This window comes from Cyprinus carpio, chromosome B4, assembly GCF_018340385.1.
Source record: "Cyprinus carpio isolate SPL01 chromosome B4, ASM1834038v1, whole genome shotgun sequence".
In the NCBI taxonomy this organism is placed as follows: Eukaryota; Metazoa; Chordata; class Actinopteri; order Cypriniformes; family Cyprinidae; genus Cyprinus; species Cyprinus carpio.
In genome coordinates, this window is record NC_056600.1 from 6,305,611 (window position 1) to 6,327,168 (window position 21,558).

A 21,558-nucleotide genomic window follows, 5' to 3' on the forward strand; every position below is an offset into this window, starting at 1 on the left:
AGCTCAGTTTTGTTGTGACCCAGTCCAGTGGGTTGGAGTGGGCAGGAATTAAAAAAAAAGAATGAATAACACACTTGTTTGCCTGGACGGCTGTCCTTGCTGTGTGCCATGAATTTCTTCAAACGCTTTTACCAACTTTCCTACTTTCCCTTTCTGAGGAACTCTGAGCGTATCTGGACTCTGATTCAGCCGTTTAGCACCAGCGACAGTCGTCTGGGACTCAGCCATGGCAGCAGCAAGAGGACGTAGAGATCTACAGGTACTCTGAGACGTCTAGAAACCATTGGTATTTCTTTGGGGGCTGCGACATGGCATTCCTCATTTTCTTTCCCTTGCTCTCTGTTCTGTTCTGTCCTCACATTGGGGTGCAGAATGTTCTGTGTATTTAGAGGAAGGTAACCATGTAGTTCTCTCTCTTCTGAAGCTGAGCATCACTCAAAGAATCCATCAAATATCAATTAGTGATAGACTGCAAAGACTGACGGAACCTTTAATGTTCCTGATGATCAACACGACATGCACTTACCAGACTATTACTGGGGTCAGGAGGATTGTCGCAAACCTCTGACAGCCATGGCTTCTCAGGGAGAGAATTACAAAACTGGAAAGCTGGGAAATAGTTGATATGTTCAGTAAAAATAAGTCTCTTGAAGCACAATTCTGAAAAAGTTTCTATTTCTGGCAATGTGATATTTTTAGATGGCTCATAGTATCAGATGACTGAAATAAGTGATTCTGAATGGTTTCTTACAGGATTTCTAAGAGGTTTACAACAAAATAATTTAGGAATAAAATACAGCTTGAAGTTGACAAGTACTCTTTTTTTTTTTTCTTAAAAGGACAGTAAACTAAAATTCAACCAAAAATGAAAAATCTGTCATCTGTAATTTACTTACCCATAAATCATGTATGACCTGTATGACTTTCTTCTGTTTTTTTTTTCATTCAGTGAATATCGGCAGGTTCATATTCTTAAATAATAAAGAAAGTGCACTACCATTCAAAGGTTTTGGGTCAGTACGATTTTTTTGCACCAATGCTGCATTTATTGGATGTAAAATACAGTTAAAAAGGTAGTATTTTTGAATATTATTAAAATATTTAAACAATTGTTTTCTATTTTGATATATTTTAAAATGTAATTTATTCCTAAGATGACAAAACTTAATTTTCTTCATCATCACTCCAGTTTCCAGTGTCACATGATCCTTCAGAAATCATTCTAATATGCAGATCAAAACATCATCTTCATTATTTTTATTATTATTATTATTATCATTATTTAAAAAAAGAGTTGTGCTGCTTCATATTTTTCTGGAAACTGTGATGCATTTTTTTCAGGATTCTTTGATGAATGAGTTTATTTAATAATAGAAATATAAATCTTTTGTAAATTTATAAATGCCCTAACTGTTATTTTTGAACAATTTAATGCATCCTTGCTCAATAAAAGTATTTATTTATTTAAAAAAAAAAAGACTGATCCAACTTTTGAACAATAGAGTACATTCTATTGCGTTCTGCAGTGAATTTTCCCTCTGAGGTTTTATTCAATGACTTTTTCAGACGTGCTTCTATTATTAGTGGCATATATTAAATTCCACTTCGGAACAGATTCCTGCAGGATTTGTTTGTCATAGGGCTATCCTTGCTCCTCACATGCCTCACATCCATCTTGCTAAGTATGTGCCGGTAAATGTCCAATCTGCTGACTTGTTAATTTTTTTAACATTTATATTATTAACTTTAATAACCCATGGCCAGAGCAGCAAAATTAGTTCTGAAACTAAGGTCTCAGTGTGGTCACTTGCAGCAGAACGACACACAATCATGCTTCCGAGAAGCGCAGCTCGCCGGGTCTCCAACCTAATCCACAGTCCTGACAGTGAGTTTAGGATCCCATTTCCTCAGGATTACACAGCGCTCACAGGCAGGGCAGTTGGAGTACTATATAATATTACAGAGCACATTGATCCCTGTGAAAATGATTGCCAGATAATGCTCTGATTAAAACAGGGGCCATGAGGGTTCAACGGATGTAAAATGGTTTAAGGGGGTTCTTCTGACCTCGGATATGTGCATTACTGGTATGAGATAACAGATATTACTCAGTTTTACCCTAGGGGTGAAAAGAAGTCATGTCGCTTACATGAAAGTTATGTTTCGACTTTCCATGGTTTTCGAGATTTAGGCCTAACTTTAGGCTATTTTTCTTTGCCAGTGCAATTTTTATCTATTTCTTTCCTGAGATTCTCTCCAGTCTTTTCTTGTATTCTCCACTGAAACATTTGGAGTGTCTTTGTGAGGTACAGCATGATGACTGGCATTTCTGGGAATTGGCTTCTACTCTTTGAACTGATGGCACCTTGGTGCCACTTCATCCAGGCTCTATAGTGGGCAGTAGCACCTGACCTGGCATCTCTCACATCAGTGTCACACATCTGAAGGCAACACAGCCACGTGTTGAATGCATTTCCTTCAACTTTGTGTAATTTTGTGCTTTTTCCCTTCCTGACTGGGAGTGTCTCAGAAGGGTGCGTGTGGAATTCATATTGAATTTCCGTGGAAATCCATGCGACGTATAGATCTGTCTGGCCTGCAGGCTTGGATCATGTCCCATGATGCAGTGCTGCTGTTAACAGCTAATGCTCAAATGCACCCAGGAATGCTGGGAGATTTAAGTGTTTCCAGATGGGGGATGAAACACAGATTTGCACAATTATGCTGTCATCTATAAAGGGGTGCTGTAAAAATTTAAGTGCACTCACATGATGAGACATAAATGTGACTTAAAAAGAAAAACGCAGTAGCTTTGGTGATTTTGAAGCTTAGAATGAGGGCATGAGATCATGAGGTTTACACCGAAGGCCAAACATGTGTTATGTAAGTGCATTAAACAGGGTTATTGGTAATTAGGTTTGTTTGCTATAATAATAACAGAGTGTTTAATGTTTAACTCTCCTCCTCTGGTTACAGTCGTCTGTCGGCTGGATGTTTGGTCACTGTGGTGACAGCTGGATGCAGATGTCTATAGTTTCTGTGTAGATCAACACAAAATCCCCATTGTTTTTATGAAGACATCTAGTAGAAGAATTAATAGGAGAAATTAAGGTTTTTCCCCTTTCAATTTCACGGTTTCCAAAAAAAGGCTTGTTGAATAATATCTTTAAATAATACTTTACTGTATATTATGATAAGCACAATGAATCTTGTGTTAAAGTAAGAAATAGTCAGTGAATAATCCAATTCCCACTCATAAAATGGAATGGAAAAGCTGCCCATGCAATCATTAGGTAATTTGTGTCTTGACATCAGACATTAAAATTTAAAAGAGAGAAGGATGAAATATTAATACTTTAGAGTAACTGTCGTCCTAGATCTGTATGATTTGTATTTTTCTGTATATCTTACTCTGATACTGACAGTCGCGTCAGATAATGCAAGCTTTTCTAACTGCTCAGTCTGTCATTGATGTTTTTTCTCAAGAGCTTCCCTCCTTCAAGTGAGCCAACTATTCATACCGCTGGAATCCAACCAGACCCTCACTGACTGACATGATTAACCGAGTCAGAAGTTTTCACATTTTTCATCTTTATTAAGACACCCACACAGTAATGGGAATATGCGAGGTGATGCATATGCAGTATATACGTTAGCATTGTGACCCAACAGGCCACAATGTGCTCTGGATTCAAGGCTGATGGGGTCTTCGGGGGTCAGAGCTATCAGAATGAAATGTGTGCATATCCCCTCACCTGTGGGACGGGGGAATGGGGCCTCTTTCACAGGGGCCTCTCGTGAGAGATCTCACACGCAACATGTTGCACCAGCCCGTGAACACATCCGTGAGCCCACCGCAGACACGATAAGCTCTTTGATAGAATGGGTAAAAAGTAACAACTGAAAGAAAATTGAAATTGGCACGGTTCTGCTGTTACCGTGTCTCTAGAGAATGTTTGTTTAACGTTATCAACTGGCACTACAGCCGTAAATGAGTGAATAATGTCTAACCGGAGACTGTGATATTGTCACGTCTGTGATGAAACACCTTGAAGTTTTTGATTTAGTGTTCCAGTGAGAACATGAATATTGTTTTGTGGGTTTGACATTATGCACAATTCAGTGGATCTATGCAGTTTTAATACTCTTATATGCAGTGACCTTTACGTTTTTTTACACTTAAAAATTTATAAATGTCAAAGCAAGAGGAAAAGGTCAAGGCAAGTGGCATTTTTCAAAACACTGAACAAAAATATGCCTTTAAATATAATATAGTATATAATATAATATAATATACATTTTTTATGTAACATATGTGACGCTGGACTACAAAATCAGTCGTACCGGTATATTTGTAGCAATAGCCAACAATACTTTGTATGGGTCATAATTATTGATTTTTTTTCTTTTATGCCAAAAATCATTAGGATATTAAGTAAAGTTCATGTTCCATTAAGATATTTTGTAAATTTCCTACTGTAAATATATCAAAACTTAAATTTTTGATTAGTAATATGCATTGCTAATATGCATTGCTAAGGACATTTTGGGCAACTTTAAAGGCGATTATCTCAATATTTATTTTTTTATTTTTTGCACCCTCAGATTTCAGATTTTCAAATAGTTGTGTATCAGCCAAATATTGTCCTATCCTATCAAACCATACATCAATGAAAAGCTTATTTATTCAGCTTTCAGATGATAACTGTATTGTATTTAATAAAAAAAAAAAAATACAAATTTGATCCTTTGTGGTTCAGGGTCACATAACTACCATAACTATCAAGCAAGGGCACATTAAATTGATCAAACATGACTTATAAACTTGTTACAAAAATGGATTTTTCAAAAATAATTTATTACAAATGTTGTTCTTTTGAACTTTCAGTTTAAAAATGTGAACTCTCATGAATCCTGAGGAAAAAAAAGGTCATAGTTTCCACAAAAATATTAAGCGGCTCAATTGTTTTCCCTGATAATAATAAGAAATAAGCACCCAGTTAGCATATTAGAATGATTTCTGAAGGATCATGTAACACTGAACACTAGAGTAATGATGCTGCAAATTCAGCTTTGCATAAATGTTATTTTAAAATATATTTAAATAGAAAACAGTAAGAATATTACAGATTTTTACTGCATTTTAACCACAATAAATAAATAACCAAAAAATCCAAATGATTTATTTTGATACTTTATGGGTGTCAAACATTAGGGAAACATGCCATGTAGTTAATATGATGACCACCTGTATGAACTTTTCAAACATGTGAATGTAAATGTTACTTAAGTGTCCAGATAGTTTCAGGACCACCAGATCTCATGACATCAGCAGTCACACTTTGTTCCAGTTGTTTTCATACAGCAGGCATGTGTAGCTGTTGTCTTTCAGGCTTCGCTGGTGTAGGACACACACATGGCCTGTCACTGACAGCATGATTGATCGCTCGTGGGTCAGCTGTCAGTTTAAGTTACTTTATCCAGTCACATCTCTCTGCTTTTCTTCTTTGACAGTGCTTCTCAGAGAGAAGTAGGGAAGGAAATTCAGTTTTTAGTGGGCCAAACCAGTGGGTGCTCCTCAGTGAAAAGCAGGAAAGCCTTCTGCTTCCAAATGAGATTCTTTAGGAATCATGTGTGCCCCCCTGACATGAGGGATGTTCCATATAGTAGACAGAAACATCACGTTGCCTTCTAAGATACCTCAATTATTTATTTTATTTGATATATATGTATTCATACCCCTTCATATTTTTTTTTACATTTTGTTATGTTTCTGCCTTATGTTAAACTGCTTTAGATTACTTAAATTACTTTTTTTGATGAATCTTCACTCCATACATACTAAATTTACACGTCAAAAACAGAATTGTCACAACTTCATTAATTATAAAAAAAAAAAAAAAAAAACCGACTATAAGTACATTGCATAAGTATTCACACCCTTAACTAAATATTTCGCTGAAGCACTTTTACAGTCTCAAGTCTTTTTTGTTTGATGGGACAAGCTTTGCTCATCAGCATTTAGTTATTATCTGCCATTCTTCTCGCCTCTTCACCTCTCAAGCTCTGTCAGGTTGGATGGGGGCTGGCAGACATTTTCAGGTTGGTGGAGTGTTGCAGTGATGTTTGTCCTTCTGTAGGTTTGTTCCATCTGCATATATGATCATGGAGGGACCATCAGCTTCTTGGTCACCAGTCTAGACAAGGCTCTTCTCCATCAGTTGCTCAGTTTGGCCTGGAGGCCAGCTCTAGGAAGAGTCCTGGTTGTTTCAGACTTCTTCTATTAAGGGAAATAGAGACTACATGCTTCTGTGACCCTTCAGTGAAGCAGATTTTTTTTCCTGATCTCTTCTCCAGATGTGTGGCTTGATGTAATCCTGTCTCTGAGCTCTACAGGCAGTTCTTTTGACATCAGGGCTTGGTTTTTGCTCTGATATGCATTATCAGCTGTTAAAGCTTTATTGAGAGGTGTGTGCTTTTTCCAAACCATACTCATTCAATTAAATTTGCCACAGGTTAACTCCACTCGAAGTGTAGTAACATCTACAAGCAATATGAATGCTCCTAAGCTAAATTTCAACTGTCCCAGATAAGGGTATGAATACTTATGCAATGGAATCATTATTTTTTTTTATTTTTTTTTTTTTGATAAATTTGCAAAGATGTTAAAAAAGTTTTTTTTGCTTTACCATTATAGTGTATTGCATTAATGCTGTGGTCTTATGGTTAGAGACTTGGACTTGTAACCCGAAGGTTGCAGGTTCGAGTCTCGGTGCTGGCAGGAGTTGTAGGTGGGAGGGAGTGAACGAACAGTGCTCTCTTCCACCCTCAATACCCATGGCTGAAGTGCCCTTGAGCAAGGCACTGAACCCCCAGTTGCCCCCCTGGTGCTGGATATAGCTGCCCATTGCTCCGGGGGTGTGTTCACTTCTCACTGCTGTGTGTGTGCACTTGGATGGGTTAAATTCAGAGCACCAATTCCGAGTATGGGTTACCATACTTGGCAAATGTCACGACTTTCATATAATAATATATAACAAAATAACAACTATGGACTAATTTACCAAAAAAACTTTGTGTGTGTGTGTATATATGTATATATACACACACACACACAGCATACACATATTGTCTAACAATAATATGTTTTTGGCAGGATGGTCTATTACATAATTGCATCACACACATTTTTATATATATATATAAAAAATATATATATATATTACATTTGCTTGAAAATATACATTTTAATTGACCAAAACAAATTAAATTAATTATTAAAAAATGTATACAATACATTTGACTATATTATACTTATTATAATATTCATGACAGAAAGATATATATATATATATATATAAGCATGTGTAGAAGGTTATATAAGCATATCCTGTTATATATGTCCTACAGACTCTCGGCCAATGTGTTTTCACTTTAGAACATGCTAGGCTGTGCATTAACCTGCCTCCTTCTGCCACAAAGAGGAACTCTTACTCTGCTATGAGAAGCATGTCTGTTAAACATGCTGTTGTCCTGTTTCACACTAATATAATATGGTTGTGGATTTACTACCAGTCATTGGTTCGTCCCATACGACAGCGACCCAGCAGCCTGTTCGTCTAGAGTCCAGCTGCTTTAATGGTGTACTGATTGAATCCAGCTTTCCGTGTGCGTGTTAGGCACAGTGAGTGGTTTGTGGGGTTTTAAAGCAGTGAGAAAGGTGTGAAATCTTTTCATTGAGTATGTGTTGTGGTCAACAGCCAGCGCTTGGATAATCTGAGACTCTGGACCACAATGCAATGTTTGTAAACCAATTCAAGTGTGTTTTCATGCTGCAACCTTGCATGTTACACCACCTTTTTTGTGGTATCAAGAAAGTAGATATCATGACCTTGGGTTTCCATGCGCTTCATCTTACTGTCTGACTGACGAATTTCCCAGATGAATACATAAACAAACGTGAAACTCGGATGCTTATGTAATAAGAGCGACCCAGAGAAAGTATACATAATTTGTCACTGTTTGGCATCTGTCCATCCTGTTGTCAGTAGAAGAGATGCAAGTCATTTGATGTATTCTGAGATTATTTTTGTCGGCTGTTCGACTCGTTCAGAGACTTTCCTGTCTCTTTGATTGATGTGCGCACGCAAATGCACAAAAACATTTCTGTTTTTCTTCACGTCTTTGAACTCCTTGTTTGCCACTCGGATTTTCTGTTTTTGACTTTCACAAAGGAATTGCTGCATTGTTGCATTTTCATAAACAGAATGTACTTTCCACACCTGCTAAGAATCACATTTTTTGATATTTTTAAAACATACACATGAAAAGTGCATTTGCAAACAACAACTTACATTCTCACGCTATATGCCCCAGGAAGAAAATATATATGCCAGTGGATATTTAAAATTAATATGGCAAAAAATACAATACTTTTTAATGATAATATATACTGTATTAATATTAATATTGTGAGTGAAAATGTATTTTTGTACAGTTTTTTTTTGTACAGTATATTAGGGTTGTTGTATTTGTAACTAAAACTACAACCATAAAAAATGTACTTAATTACTTAATTTAAAAAAAAAAATACTTAAAATTAATGTTAACTAACTAAACTGAACTAAAAACAATAAATAAAAATGTATAAATATATGGTAAAGTAGACATATTTTTAAAAAATATAGGGTAGACATTTTAAAAAAATGACAAAAACACAATAAAATTACTAAAACTTACTAAAATTAAAGTGAAAATAGAACATAAGTAAAATCTAACTTAACATATTGAAAAAGATAATAGTATATCAATAAGACTTAACATTGATGTATATATTTATAATGTATATGTACTTGGCAAAATTAATATGGGAATAAAATAAATACAATTTCTCATCAGTTTATATACATATACAATAAGAAATTATGTATTTAAAATTTAATATGGATTTCTTTCTTTTTTTTTTTTACTTTATTTATATATATATATATATACATACATACATACATACATACATACATACACATATACTGTGTGTACACACACATACACACACAGTATATGCATTTCATTGCAATTCATTCTTAAAGCAACATCTGAAACTAAAATGTCACTTTAGAGAAACATAAATGAAAGGCAAACCTCTGAGCAATGCAATTTTACTCTGAGCAGTTTTATTGAGCTGCTTGTTCCCCTGCAGGACAAAGTTGGTCCTGCATGAGACCATGAACACCCTGGTGGAAGTATCTCAGACACTACATGGCCTTCAGAGCAGGATGAGTCATCACAGACACATAAATCTGAAGTCAGCCTGCCCCAGAGATTCTTCTCAATACACACACACATGCAGATAATAAAACCTAATGCGTTTTTCAGCCACTCCAGCAGTCATTTGACAAACTGGACGTTCCACTATAATATGACACCAGTACTTTGTGCCGTGGGCCATAACTCCCATGATGCTTCTACACACACATACACACAGAGAAAGGCCTGTCTCCCTCTAGCTGTTTAACTCACTGACCAGCAGAGCAGGAGTTTGCACTCGCGTTTCTAACAGTTTGAACTGTATTCGGTATGAAAGACATTCCAGCTCATATGACTACAGCAGCCATGACTAAAGCTGTCAGCCGTTTCGGTGCTTTCCAGAGCTGCAGCTGCCCAATCCAGGCCATTTCGACGCCCTGCCCTGCTCATACCAACACTACCCCAACCGCACCCCTCCGTACACACATATTCACACGTCCTCTAACTTTAGAGTGTGTTAACCTAAAGACACAATTAAAGTGCACTGGTATAATCACACAGTAACACCATGTATAAATCTGAGTGACTTCGAGGTCAAGTCTGACAGAGCAAAATGCCTGCAGTATAATTATCTATAATTTTGAGTACGCTATAAATTTACTTGAAAATATCTGGTGCCCTCTTTTATGATTACAGGCCAGTGATGGTAATGAGAGAATCGTGGAAATTGTTCACAAGTGGGGAAAATGGACTGGTCTCGCTGCAAATGTGCAGTTTTATCTTATGGCTTGTTGCTAGGATGGGAATACAAATATGTAACATTGGTTACAGTTCAATTAAAGCATAGAAGATTTGTCATAGGGTAATAGAGGAATATTAGTTTATGAGAGAAATGTCAGATGTGTGGGCATGTTTGGACTACATCCAGTTACTGAGCTACATTATTGTTTATATACAACATTATTATATATACACAATAAAATATATTAAATAAAATATTTATTTATATATTTAAGTGAAATTACATTCATTTAAATTTATATATATATATAAAATCAAATTAACATCTCTTTCTTTCACGCCTCATGCCACGACACACAGCCAAGCTTTGTGAGATGTTTCTGTGGGCACATTGAGTTTACATCATGCCAGAGCCTTGGTCTGCTGGAGTCCTGTTTGTCTGAGGTCATGTTTTCTTAGGGAGGGACAACAGAGAGATAGAGCTCAGGGGAGATATAGAATAAACGACAGAGGACTAGAGAGAGAGAGAGTGAAACGGGGTGATAAGTTGGTGCTGGAAAACTGAACTGACAAACATAGACCTCCACCCCGAGCTCAGGAACCTGCTCTACACATCCTCTGCTCCTCCATTTACAGTTCTGTCTCCCCTTTTCTCTCTTTATTATTGTTTCCAGGACAAATAAGGACAGAGAGCCCTGAGCCCAGCGCCGCAGATAAACTCTTTATCAAAGGACAGAGGAGGACTGTGTGTGTGTGTGTGTGTGCGGCTATTGTGCCTTCTGCATGTCATTTTTTAAGCAATTTTTGGAGACTATATAAGCGTGTGTTTCATTGCTGGGTTAACCCCGAACATCATGACCCAGTTTCTAGAAGTGACACCCCAGTTATCCAGCTCTGTGTCGCTGTATCCCAATAAAACCCAGCTGAACACACTCACATTCACTCAGAAATTAGGACAAACTGACTTTTTTGTTTTGTTTCGTTTCATTATAAAAAATGTTTTATGCAAAGCTGCTGTGATAATAATGACAAAAAATAACTTACTGTGTTATTTAGTCATATTAAAAAAAAAAAATAATAATAATAAATGTCCCCAAAGGGGAGTTGGGTCAGATTTAGCTCACTTTTGGGCACAATTTTGGCCTAGAACTATAGGCAAGTCCACACACACATTCACAAAATGCATAAATGTACTTAAAAAATTATGAATGATGTTTTTATGTAAAGCTGCAATGATTATTTAAAAAACAACAACAAAAAAAAATGAAATAACTGAAGAAAAATGAATAAATAACTGTTTATGAGTGAGTTTCAATTGAGGGATGTCCCTGAATGTACCCAAAGAAAGGTTTGGTCAGATTTAGCTCTTTTGGGGACAGTTTTGCCTCCAAACTATAGTTAAGTCCACACACGCATTCCCAAACTGCTCTCATCATGTGGTCACTCCAGTGACACCAGATCTGATCCTTTACTCGTCCTTGTGTCACTACAGGAAAGCAAAGGTATATTTTATCCTGAAGCTTAAAGTGTCAAGTAAACATTTCCTGTTCTCTAACTCCTCACACACTGGTATGACAGGGTCAGGGATGATATGAGTATGAATTCTTTAAGAGCAGCATGTCCTTTGGGCTCCGTTATGATTTTCCACGGTCTTGTACTTTGCCAAACAGGGTGTGTGTGTGTGTGTGAGTTTTATGCTACCCAAAAGTCAAGTTTATTACTCAGAAGTTGCTTTTCCATCTCATGGAGGTCTCATGAAGGTTCTTTATTGGAGTCTATGGTTCTGAGAAGAACCTTTAACACCAATGGAATCTTTCTGTTCCACAAAGGTTCTTTATAGTGGAAAAATGTTCTTTAGATTTTTAAATTGTTCTTCACAGCACACTTTTAAAAATAAAGGTTCCAAAAGGGTTTTTTTTTTTTTTTTTTTTTTTTGTGCAATGATAACATAGAAGAACATGGGGGAAACACTCAGTCGTTTTGTTAAATCAAATGCTTTCTAAAATGAGAATGTCCCTCCCCCTGATACCAACTATATCTGACTACCAATATCAAATGGCAAATCAGGTTGATGTCTGTGATGTAAATGCAAACTGTTGGCATGTCCTTCTTTATATCCCACCTCAAGCTCTTTTCTCATATAACGCTATGATTTCTTTCATGATGGCTAGAGGCAGGATGTCACCAAAGGTTATGAGTAATAACAAAGACTCAAAGTCTAACAGAAAACACATTTACAACATCTCAGACCCCCTGCAGTAGTCAGTTTGTAGTCAGAGAGAGAGAGAAAGAGAGCGAGGGGTATTGTGGGTGGATAAACCCAATGTTTGCCTTCATGTGTGTGTGAACTTATAGATAGAGAGAAGAGAAACTGGGGTTTTGTTCATCAGCTGTCTCATGTGGTGTCTAACAGTGGATTTGGTGAGCTACCACCTCAAAAGAAGAACCAAGTTTTTTTTTTCTATTTGCCATTTCTGTATCTAAATCAGCTGTTTTCTCAGCCTCTATTTAGCCACATCTGCATGACAAATTCAAATGAAGTCAACCACACAGTTAATACACAAAGCCCTTCCTCTGCTTATGTGAAAACAGCACACTGGTTCCCAACCTCCCAAAAGAGCACAATAGCAGCAGCAGTAACACACTGAGAGTCACAGTGCCAGGAAGTCAGCGCAGGTGACGGTCTGTTTGTGAGCAAATTACTCAGTGAGCTTACATAGTTTATTACAGTTTCACAGTGTCGTTTTAGAGAGATACAGTATATTCCAGAAAGTACGAATCTGAACTGTTTTGATCAAATATTTTAATCTATAGCCATATAATAATAATAATAATAATTATTATTATTATTATTAATAATAATAATAATAATAATAATAATTTATTATTATTATTATTATTATTATTATTATTATTATTATTATTATTATTTAGTAGTTGTTAGTAGTTGTTTTATTATTATTATTATTATTAATTATTAGAAGTTGTTTTAAATGTGCTATAGAAATAAAGTTTGTATTGCATAATAAATAATGTTATAATGTTTGTTTATTATATATTTCTTTTTTACAGTTGTATTTACAGTAACAGCAACAATGATTAAAATTACAATAATTATGAATAAAATTAATTAAAAAAACACACATAAAATAAATAAATAAATAGATTATGATAATAATAATAATAAGTAATTATAAGTAAACAAATAAATAAATAAAAAATAAATCCATACATAAAATATCTAGATGATGATTACAATAACAGCAGTAATTATTAATATTAAAATAATAAAATATTATTAATTAATTATAAATAAACAAATTCTATATTATAAATATTTATATAATATAATTATAAAAATATAATCAAATCATATAAATTAAAAATAAATAAAGTAATTCTAAATAAATAAATGAAAAATAAATCCAAACGTAAAATATATAAGTGATGATGATGATACTACTACTATTAATAGTAGCTGTTACAGTTATGCATTTATTTATTATAACAATATTAATTATATATAAATAAATAATATATGATGTTTCATTTAATAATAATAATAATACTTATAATTATTATTTTATTATTTCTTATTTATATATAAAATGTATTTATTATATACATTTATTTATAATTTTATTATTATGTTCCATTTTATCATTATGTTCCATCATCATTCTTTATTTAAATATATATAATTATTTTATTATTATAATTTATGTATTATAATTATTTATTTTATTATTATTATTATTTTAATTTTTGTGATCATGAATGTTGTGGCATGGGTATATGTGTGTGTGTGTGTGTGTGTGCGGTCACAGGGTTCAATGGGGTGTGACAGCTGCCGCAGGCTCTGTGGGCGGGGAAGGGGCGTGTCCCATCACATCCCCTCCACCTCCACTTTACCCTTGTTTGATATGAAGTGAAGATGTTCCAGTGTTTATAGCAACTGTCTTCATAAACATAGCGTGGCCCTCTTCACTTCCAAACAGCCCACAATGCGCCCCACGTTTAACTTCACTTAGGAACAGAAAAGAAATCTGTTATTGCACAAATGCAGAGACACTGTCAGTGATAAAAGACCCAGTTTATTGGTTTATACAGACTGAAACAGTCCATGTGCAGTCTGTTAAACACACTCTCACAAGCACTTATTTTCTCAACGGAGGAATAAACAACAGCTTGAGGGTCAGGCACAGATTTATACTATATTGAAGCGATAAACTACAAGTGCTTCGTTGTTTTTTTGTAAATCAATTACTACAAAGAAACTTTGCTATACCACAATATAGGCTTCTAGTATACACTATAAAAAAAAGTAAATATGGAAAATTTCATTTTAGACATTATAACTAGTTTGTCTATTTTTGCTCCACTATCAAAAACAGTTCTAAATGAAGACAAAGCAGAATGAACCGTTATGCATCTCCAAACAAACACATAGTAGTCGTGGTTATGTTCCTGAATGAATTTGTGAACAAGTTGAGTGAATAATTCAATGACTCAATCATAAAGGAGTCGATTCATTGTCTAATTTCATAGGCTGTGGCTTCTCGAGGTCACATTTGTCGACAACATCTCATTTTTACTTGCGAGGTGTAAATTACTGTCATTTCTTCCGTCTTGTGTTTCGTTCCTGAATGAATCAATGTATTTAAATGAACCAGGTGATGATTCAAGAGCAAAAAAATGTGTGATTCAAATGTCTCATTCATAAAAACAAGTCACATGTCGCCACCTACTGGTAACCAAGTAACTTGTAGCAAGAATTAAGATGCACCACTTTTTTTCATTTTTTTCTGCACTTTAAATCCTGCACTTTTCTCATCTTCAGCCTTACAATTATTTTTCCAGTAAAATAATTTGTCAAATAAGGCGAATACTTGAAAGGCCGCCTAAACAAACTTGAACAGGGCAATATAAATGTCAAATATTGACTCTCTCTCAGATTTTTATGAGACATTTTAAAATGTCTGTAATGCTTTGAGCAAATATGTTGTAATACTCCATGTGTTTTTTGTCCCCTACCGTTGCTGGGGAACTGAGGTTTACTCACTATCTAAAATTCCCAGAATACCCTGGGCCTCTACTGACCTGTCAACACATTCCTAAAGCTCCATTCACTCTCTAATTGGCTAGGACGTCAATGCAAACTGGTCCTGATTGGCTCACCTCTGAAAGCTCTGAGGCAACATATAACTTTACTGGCTCTGTTTACACGGATCCCCGGTTGCTGTGGCAACAATGATGGCGAATGTTGCAATGCAGCGAGTGCCTTAAAGTTCTGACATATTCTTATGTAACTGCATGTATGTTGATTGATTTTGACATTTCTTTATATCACTCACTCAGATTTAGGGTCTAGAAATATGAGGCCAAAGGTCATGATATACATATGAACTCACTTGGAAACATTGTCAGGGTTAGGCCAAATGGTAAAGTCAGCACTTTAAATCTCACTCATTTTGCATCGTTGCCGCAGGGCAGTGAGTACAGCTTTCATATCAGTCAAAACCTATAAACCGGTTCTAAATCCTTAATCACGTTATCCCAGCATGTCAGAGCACAGAATGGCAAAAAAAAAAAGCCTTATAGTCATAAAATCACACAATATTATCATCGTAACAAGAAACCCGTAGAGACAAAAAGACCTTTGTTTTACAGCACACCCCTTAGCACAATATAGAGGAAAGGGCTTTTATGAGAATCTTTCCTAACTTATAATGCATCGCCCCAATGCTTTCATTGTTTTTAAAGTTTTAAATGAAAAGGATTATGTCATTGTAAGTAAACAGAACTTAATCTCAGTTCATGGGATGGTGCTTCTGGTTTAAAAGGTGAGTGGCTCATAACTTGAAAACGAATGGATGAAAGAAAGGAAATAGAGGGCGAGATGGATCTGACCCAGCGGCCCGGCAATTTGACCATTTCCTGACTTCAAAATGATACTTAAGTCACAGGCTAAACTAAGAATGACGAGAGTTGGTCAGCTTCCCACAGCATAAATCTGTTGGGTCAGTGCTGGTGTCCTCATTTAGTTTTTTTTTTCTTTCTTTTTTAAGAGTTTCTGAAGAGAAACTATAAACAATAAAACTAGAATTTTTATTTCTATGTGGTTGTTAAGGTGTTTTATTTTTTGGGGGGGGGGGCATGTTTCTGTATGGTTCCATTGCATAAGCTAAAATGTATAAACCAGGGTTATGTTCTGAAACCATTAAAAAAAGCATTTTCATTACTTGAAATAAAATAAAATAAAATAAAATAAAAATCTATTCCATTTTCAGCTACTTGCCAAGGCAACACTAAAATTATTTTTTTTTCATTTTAGGTTGAAGTACTAAACTAAGCAAAACTAAATAAATTAAAACTATACAATACAATACAGTTTTTTTTTTTTTTTTTACTAGACAGATGCAGAAACATGTCTTTAAAAAAAAAAAAACACCTGAAAACTATAACGAAAAAATAAAACAAAAGTTCTGACATTTTCATTACAATTGAAGTGAAATAAATAAAATAAAAAACTAAAATCTGTTTTATCACTTACAGATTTCAGCTGTTTTCTTTTTTTATGTAAGGGTCATAATAAAACATTTATTTGTCTTATTTTTTTCAAATGCGTTCATGTTTATATTGTTTTATTGTAATAAAATATTAGATGTTTAACACTAGGATCATAACATGCTAAATATTATTAATTATAGCTTAATTTTTTATACCACAGTTTAACAGTTTCTGAGAAAAACTTTAAATGAAATATAACAGAATAAAATAAATATCTTATGTGTCAATTTACAGGATGTTTTCTCTTTTTTTATTTATCATTTAGAGGATGTTTTTTTTTTTGGATTGTGTTTCTTAAAATTTCATATTATTAAATTTATGAAAATATTATTTAATTATTATTTACTTCATTATTATACACATTAAGTGTGTGTGTGTGTGTGTGGTCCTGCTAAACCTTACATTATGGGCCACAAAGATGGCAATATCCAAAATCCTTGTCTTTGTGGGGACATTTTTTGGTCCCTATGAGAAAACAAGCTTCTCAATCATACAGAAATAAGTTTATTGAAAATCTAAAAATGCAAAAAGATTTTTGTGAGGTGTAGGGCGATAGAAAATACAGTTTGTTTAAAAACCATTATGCCTATGGATTGCCATAAAGCATGGAAACCCAAAATGTGTGTGTGTGTGTGTGTGTGTGTGTGAGAGTGAGTGAGTGTTTTTCTCTTTTCTGTGGTGAACAAGGTGTTTTCAGAGCAGTAAAGGGGGTTTGAATGTTTACATGGACCCTCCTCCTCTGTATCTGCACATGTTGTGGGATGTGGTTTGCCCAGAAAAGTGGAGTAAAAAGAAAACAGTTATTCATTTGAGTGCACCCTCCTCGCCCGTTCCCATTTGCTATTGGACATGAGAGCAGCCAATGAGTGGGTGGGGAGGTGGACTTCCTGTGGGCCAGCAACACGGGCCACACATGTAAAATATTCCTGACCTCTCCCATGGTGTTTATTTTAAAAAGAAAAAAGGAAAACGTTCCCCATCATTAAGGAAAACAGTGAGCCTGTGCGTGTGGTATTTGGACGCTTGCCTGGTCTTAGTTTTACTGCACCGTCATTGGTGGAGAGGATTCAGATTTTTTTGCAGAACAGGCTCTTCCTATGTTCACATGTATGAAACATGTATATTTGAAAGGACAGTGTGAATGACAGCAGACTCATAACAGACACTGTTCTGATGAAGATAAGACATCTGCTGGTGTGGGCGAGTGCTGGGACACATTCTTGAGCTCCATTGATCTATCTATAGGGTCACATGTATGTAGATGCGATCTCTCTCAACCTATATGTCTCTAAAGGGTCCTGTAGACGGGGATAAGTTATGTTAAGAGAACCAAGATCAAAAAGAAGAATCACGCAACACAGGAAATGAAGAGATTTAGCAGAAAGGTTTCAAGGGCTCTGAATAGATAAGAAGTATATCTGCAGAAAATCGACATGTTACATTACTGTTTATATATTTGGCACCGAGTAGACTACATATTAGTCTTATTCCTGTAATGTACTAATTTTCAGGAGATGTATTGGAAAATATATATTTATTTTTTCATATTGCTACATTTTTCTTAATTTATTTATTATTTAAAAAAAAATATATTTTTTATAATTATTTTTAGTAATTATTGTTTATATAAAAAACACAACAGCACTAACAACATCAACAATAATAATTATTATTATAATATAAAAACATTACAAAGATTATGACGTAAAAGGACTTCTAGCGCCCCCAGGTGGTTTCTATAAAAAGAATGTTGCAGATTGAAAAATTAATAGTGAAATGCTGCCATCTATTTGGTAGATTTGAGTAATTTAATTTCTACATACGTCGGTGCATTAATATATCATGACAAACTTAATCAAATATTCATATTGTTTTGTAGTGCATTTCAAAAAGAAGCCATAAATATTATGTTGGCAATTGCCAACATCAAACATTCATGTAGAAGACTTTGATACAGATACAGTATATTTACATTACATGCAGAATTAAATAACAATATTATGAATATAATTATATTCTGTTTAAAGGTTTTTATGTATGTATTTTATGTAAATTATATAAATAGGTATTTTATACTTTTTAATATTTTTAGAAATTTTTCAAATGTATGTGTGTGTGTGTGTGTGTGTGTGTGTGTGTGTGTGTGTGTGTGTGTGTGTGTGTGTTTAATGAAATATTTGGTGTTGGAGTGTTTGTCCTGACTGGAACAGAGAAAGTGGAAGAAAAGTAAGATTAATTACAGAAAAAATATTCTCAGAAGTTTTGACATTTAAATGGGTTCAATTAGCTTGTTTCCATTTGCACTGAGAACTTCTCTCAGGCTTTGAAGGATCTTATCTCACAGAGTACAGATGATGCTGGAAACCACTGATATTTCTTCTAAAGATGAGGGTTGATGGTCTCTTGTTTTCCTCCACTGAAAATATTCTAGCACACTGTTGGTGAATTAATGCATCTGAAATAAGTATGCATGAGTCTGAAAATATTCTTTTATACATTAGACCCAACAGATGCATCACATTACTTTGCCACATGTGCCAACAGAAGCTACACATATGTATACCATAAAGGGTGCATTTAATGGTAATTACAATAGATGAAAAATATTTAATTTAATTTAATTTGATTTGATTAAATATGAATGCATGAGTTGAAATGATTTCTCTCTTTCAGCCTGCAGAACCTCTCAACATGAATCATTATGCCACTAAGAAGAGTGTGGCAGAGAGCATGCTGGATGTGGCACTGCTGATGGCAAATGCCTCTCAGCTGAAAGCTGTCCTGGAGCAGGGCCCCGAGTTCAAGTACTACCTCACTGTCATCGTCCTCATTGCCGCGTCTCTCTTCTTCCAAGTGCTCGCGGGGGCTCTCTTTGTCCACATGGGTGAGAGGGAAATCTATCATGCATTATGTACAGTACCTGTAAGGATGTTTTATATTTAGTTATTTCTTTTCATACAATCTTCCCTTCTCAGCACGCAAAAACCTTAATGACGTGGCCAATCAGAGGAAGCTGGACATAACAAACAATGTGGCCACTGTGCTGGTGTTCCTCACCGTCATCATCAACATCTTTATCACCGCTTTTGGAGTGCAGAAGACAGGTCTCTATCCTAAGCAGTAAACTGTCTGTAAGATGCAGGTGATACAGAAAATAAAAATCAATGTTGAATATGCATGCCACAGTATAATAAGCAAACTGACTGTTTCTTTCATGTTGTTTGGTTTTAGGGTCTCAATAATGGTCAATCTTCAGACCGGTCCATTCATGAACGACTTCCTTCTGGCTTTGATATTTGTTATACTATAGAAGACACATAGTTATTTTATGGTCTTTATTATTATTATTTATTTCTACATAGGGCATTATATTAAAGGGTTTACAACATACATTTATCTTAGACTGTCTAAGGATTTATATTATCTAGAGGCAAAACTATAATCAAATAACATATATTCATCATCTAATATGTGTTCTACACTTCATACTGTCCAAACTATTAATAAACGTATATTATAAAATACTTAACTGTTTACTATCCAGTTTAATGTATGATCTCTGGCACTTTTTCTGTAAAAAATGTCTTTGTTCCCATAAAACAAGCACGTGTGTGTGTGTGTGTGTGTGTGTGTGTGTGTGTGTGTGTGTGTGTGTGTGTGTGTGTGTGTGTGTGTGTGTGTGTGTGTGTGTGTGAGCGAGAGAGAGCTATACAATACACAACGATCACGTGGGTTGCTTGACCTAAAGGAAGATCTCTACTGACCTCTGGTGGACTATATATATATATGTGTGTGTGTGTGTGTGTCATAGAAACAGACTTATGGAAATATGAATGAAAACAAACAAACAAACAAACAAACATAAATCCCTTTCAAGTTTTAAATGTAAATTAAATTTGACTTGTGGATTTCACTACAGTAACTAAAGCATTAATAATAATAACACCTGAAAATACATTTCAGGTATTAATGGGATGCAAATGGAATTGGTTTGAAAATGTTTTCCGTAAGAATGATGATGTAACTTCCTTACAAAGCTGATCTGATAGTCACATAGTTAAAGCAATGAGACAAAAGCCTAATTTTATGAAATGTTCTTGTTTAAGGGAACTGAACACCCTGAAACTGATCAATGCGGTTTGGGTCTGTGAGTCCTTTTCTTGCAGTCATGCTTCAGTTACACAAGCAAGTAATATCAGTCAAACCCCAAATTACACCCAGAAGACCAATGCTGGAGGAGGTCTCCATTGTGTGGGTATACAGCTCCAGTCTCCAGTGCTAAACGTATATAGAATATCTGAAGATGTGATGGTGGGTAAATCTGAACAGCATGGATGTTGTTTAGTCTGTTGACATTTACATTGAATCATTACCAGATTCGTTTAATCCACAACAACTGTCAACTGAAAAACTTCACCAGCAATTCACTAATATAATTATTGTAACTGTTAAGGATTGAAAGGATTAAAAGAGTGAATGAATTTAAAAGTAAAATAAATCTTTAGCACTATCAAATGATTTGTAATATTATTATATTATGGCATCATATGGTATCATAGAAATAAAAAAAAATGAAAATAATAATTATAGCTGTCATGTCAAGAAATAAAAAAATACTTTTTATACATATATATGCAATTTGGCTGAAAGAATAATTAGAAAGAATTCATATTCTGGAGGTCACTAATCAAACAAATATAAATAAAATAAAAAATAATATAATTGTTTATGTAAACTCACTTGTATAAAAGATCAACTATTTCTTGAAAAAAGAAAAAAATATAAAATTTAAATATGATACATATATACTAATATATAATATACTTATTTTATATACAAAATATGAATGTGTGCGTGTGGATATATATATATATATGAAGAGTTCAGATGCAAAACCCTCTAAAAGCCATTTGAAAATTTCCTTTAAAATTAGCATTTTTATATCGGGTAATGTGTTTATGTTCAGTAAATATGCAATTTGGCTGAATGTCATTGAATAGT

General features: G+C 34.6%; 1 protein-coding gene across 3 annotated transcripts; it reads left to right on the forward strand.

Moving 5' to 3' along the window:
* The first annotated feature begins 7 nt into the window (after positions 1-7).
* Positions 8-20,081, forward strand: LOC109108900 (ninjurin-2-like). 3 transcript variants are annotated; one of them, XM_042721730.1, is made up of 4 exons: positions 8-259; positions 19,231-19,441; positions 19,533-19,661; positions 19,789-20,081. In XM_042721730.1, the coding sequence occupies exons 1-4, from the start codon at positions 227-229 to the stop codon at positions 19,797-19,799; spliced, it is 384 nt and encodes a 127-aa protein (XP_042577664.1). In that variant the 5' UTR covers positions 8-226; the 3' UTR covers positions 19,800-20,081. The 3 variants fall into 3 exon arrangements, with proteins under 3 accessions (XP_042577664.1, XP_042577663.1, XP_042577662.1); XM_042721729.1 differs by having other exon boundaries at positions 11-259; positions 19,533-19,688; XM_042721728.1 differs by having other exon boundaries at positions 23-259; positions 19,533-19,699.
* Positions 20,082-21,558: the final 1,477 nt, after the last annotated feature.

What these genes read in the sequence shown, in the direction of transcription:
- LOC109108900 (XM_042721729.1), top strand. Translation starts at nt 227, where the DNA reads ATGGCAGCAGCAAGAGGACGTAGAGATCTACAG. An exon ending in GAGGACGTAGAGATCTACAG is followed by an intron (nt 260 to 19,230) that starts GTACTCTGAGAC and finishes TCTCTCTTTCAG; the next exon opens with CCTGCAGAACCTCTCAACAT. An exon ending in GGCTCTCTTTGTCCACATGG is followed by an intron (nt 19,442 to 19,532) that starts GTGAGAGGGAAA and finishes TTCCCTTCTCAG; the next exon opens with CACGCAAAAACCTTAATGAC.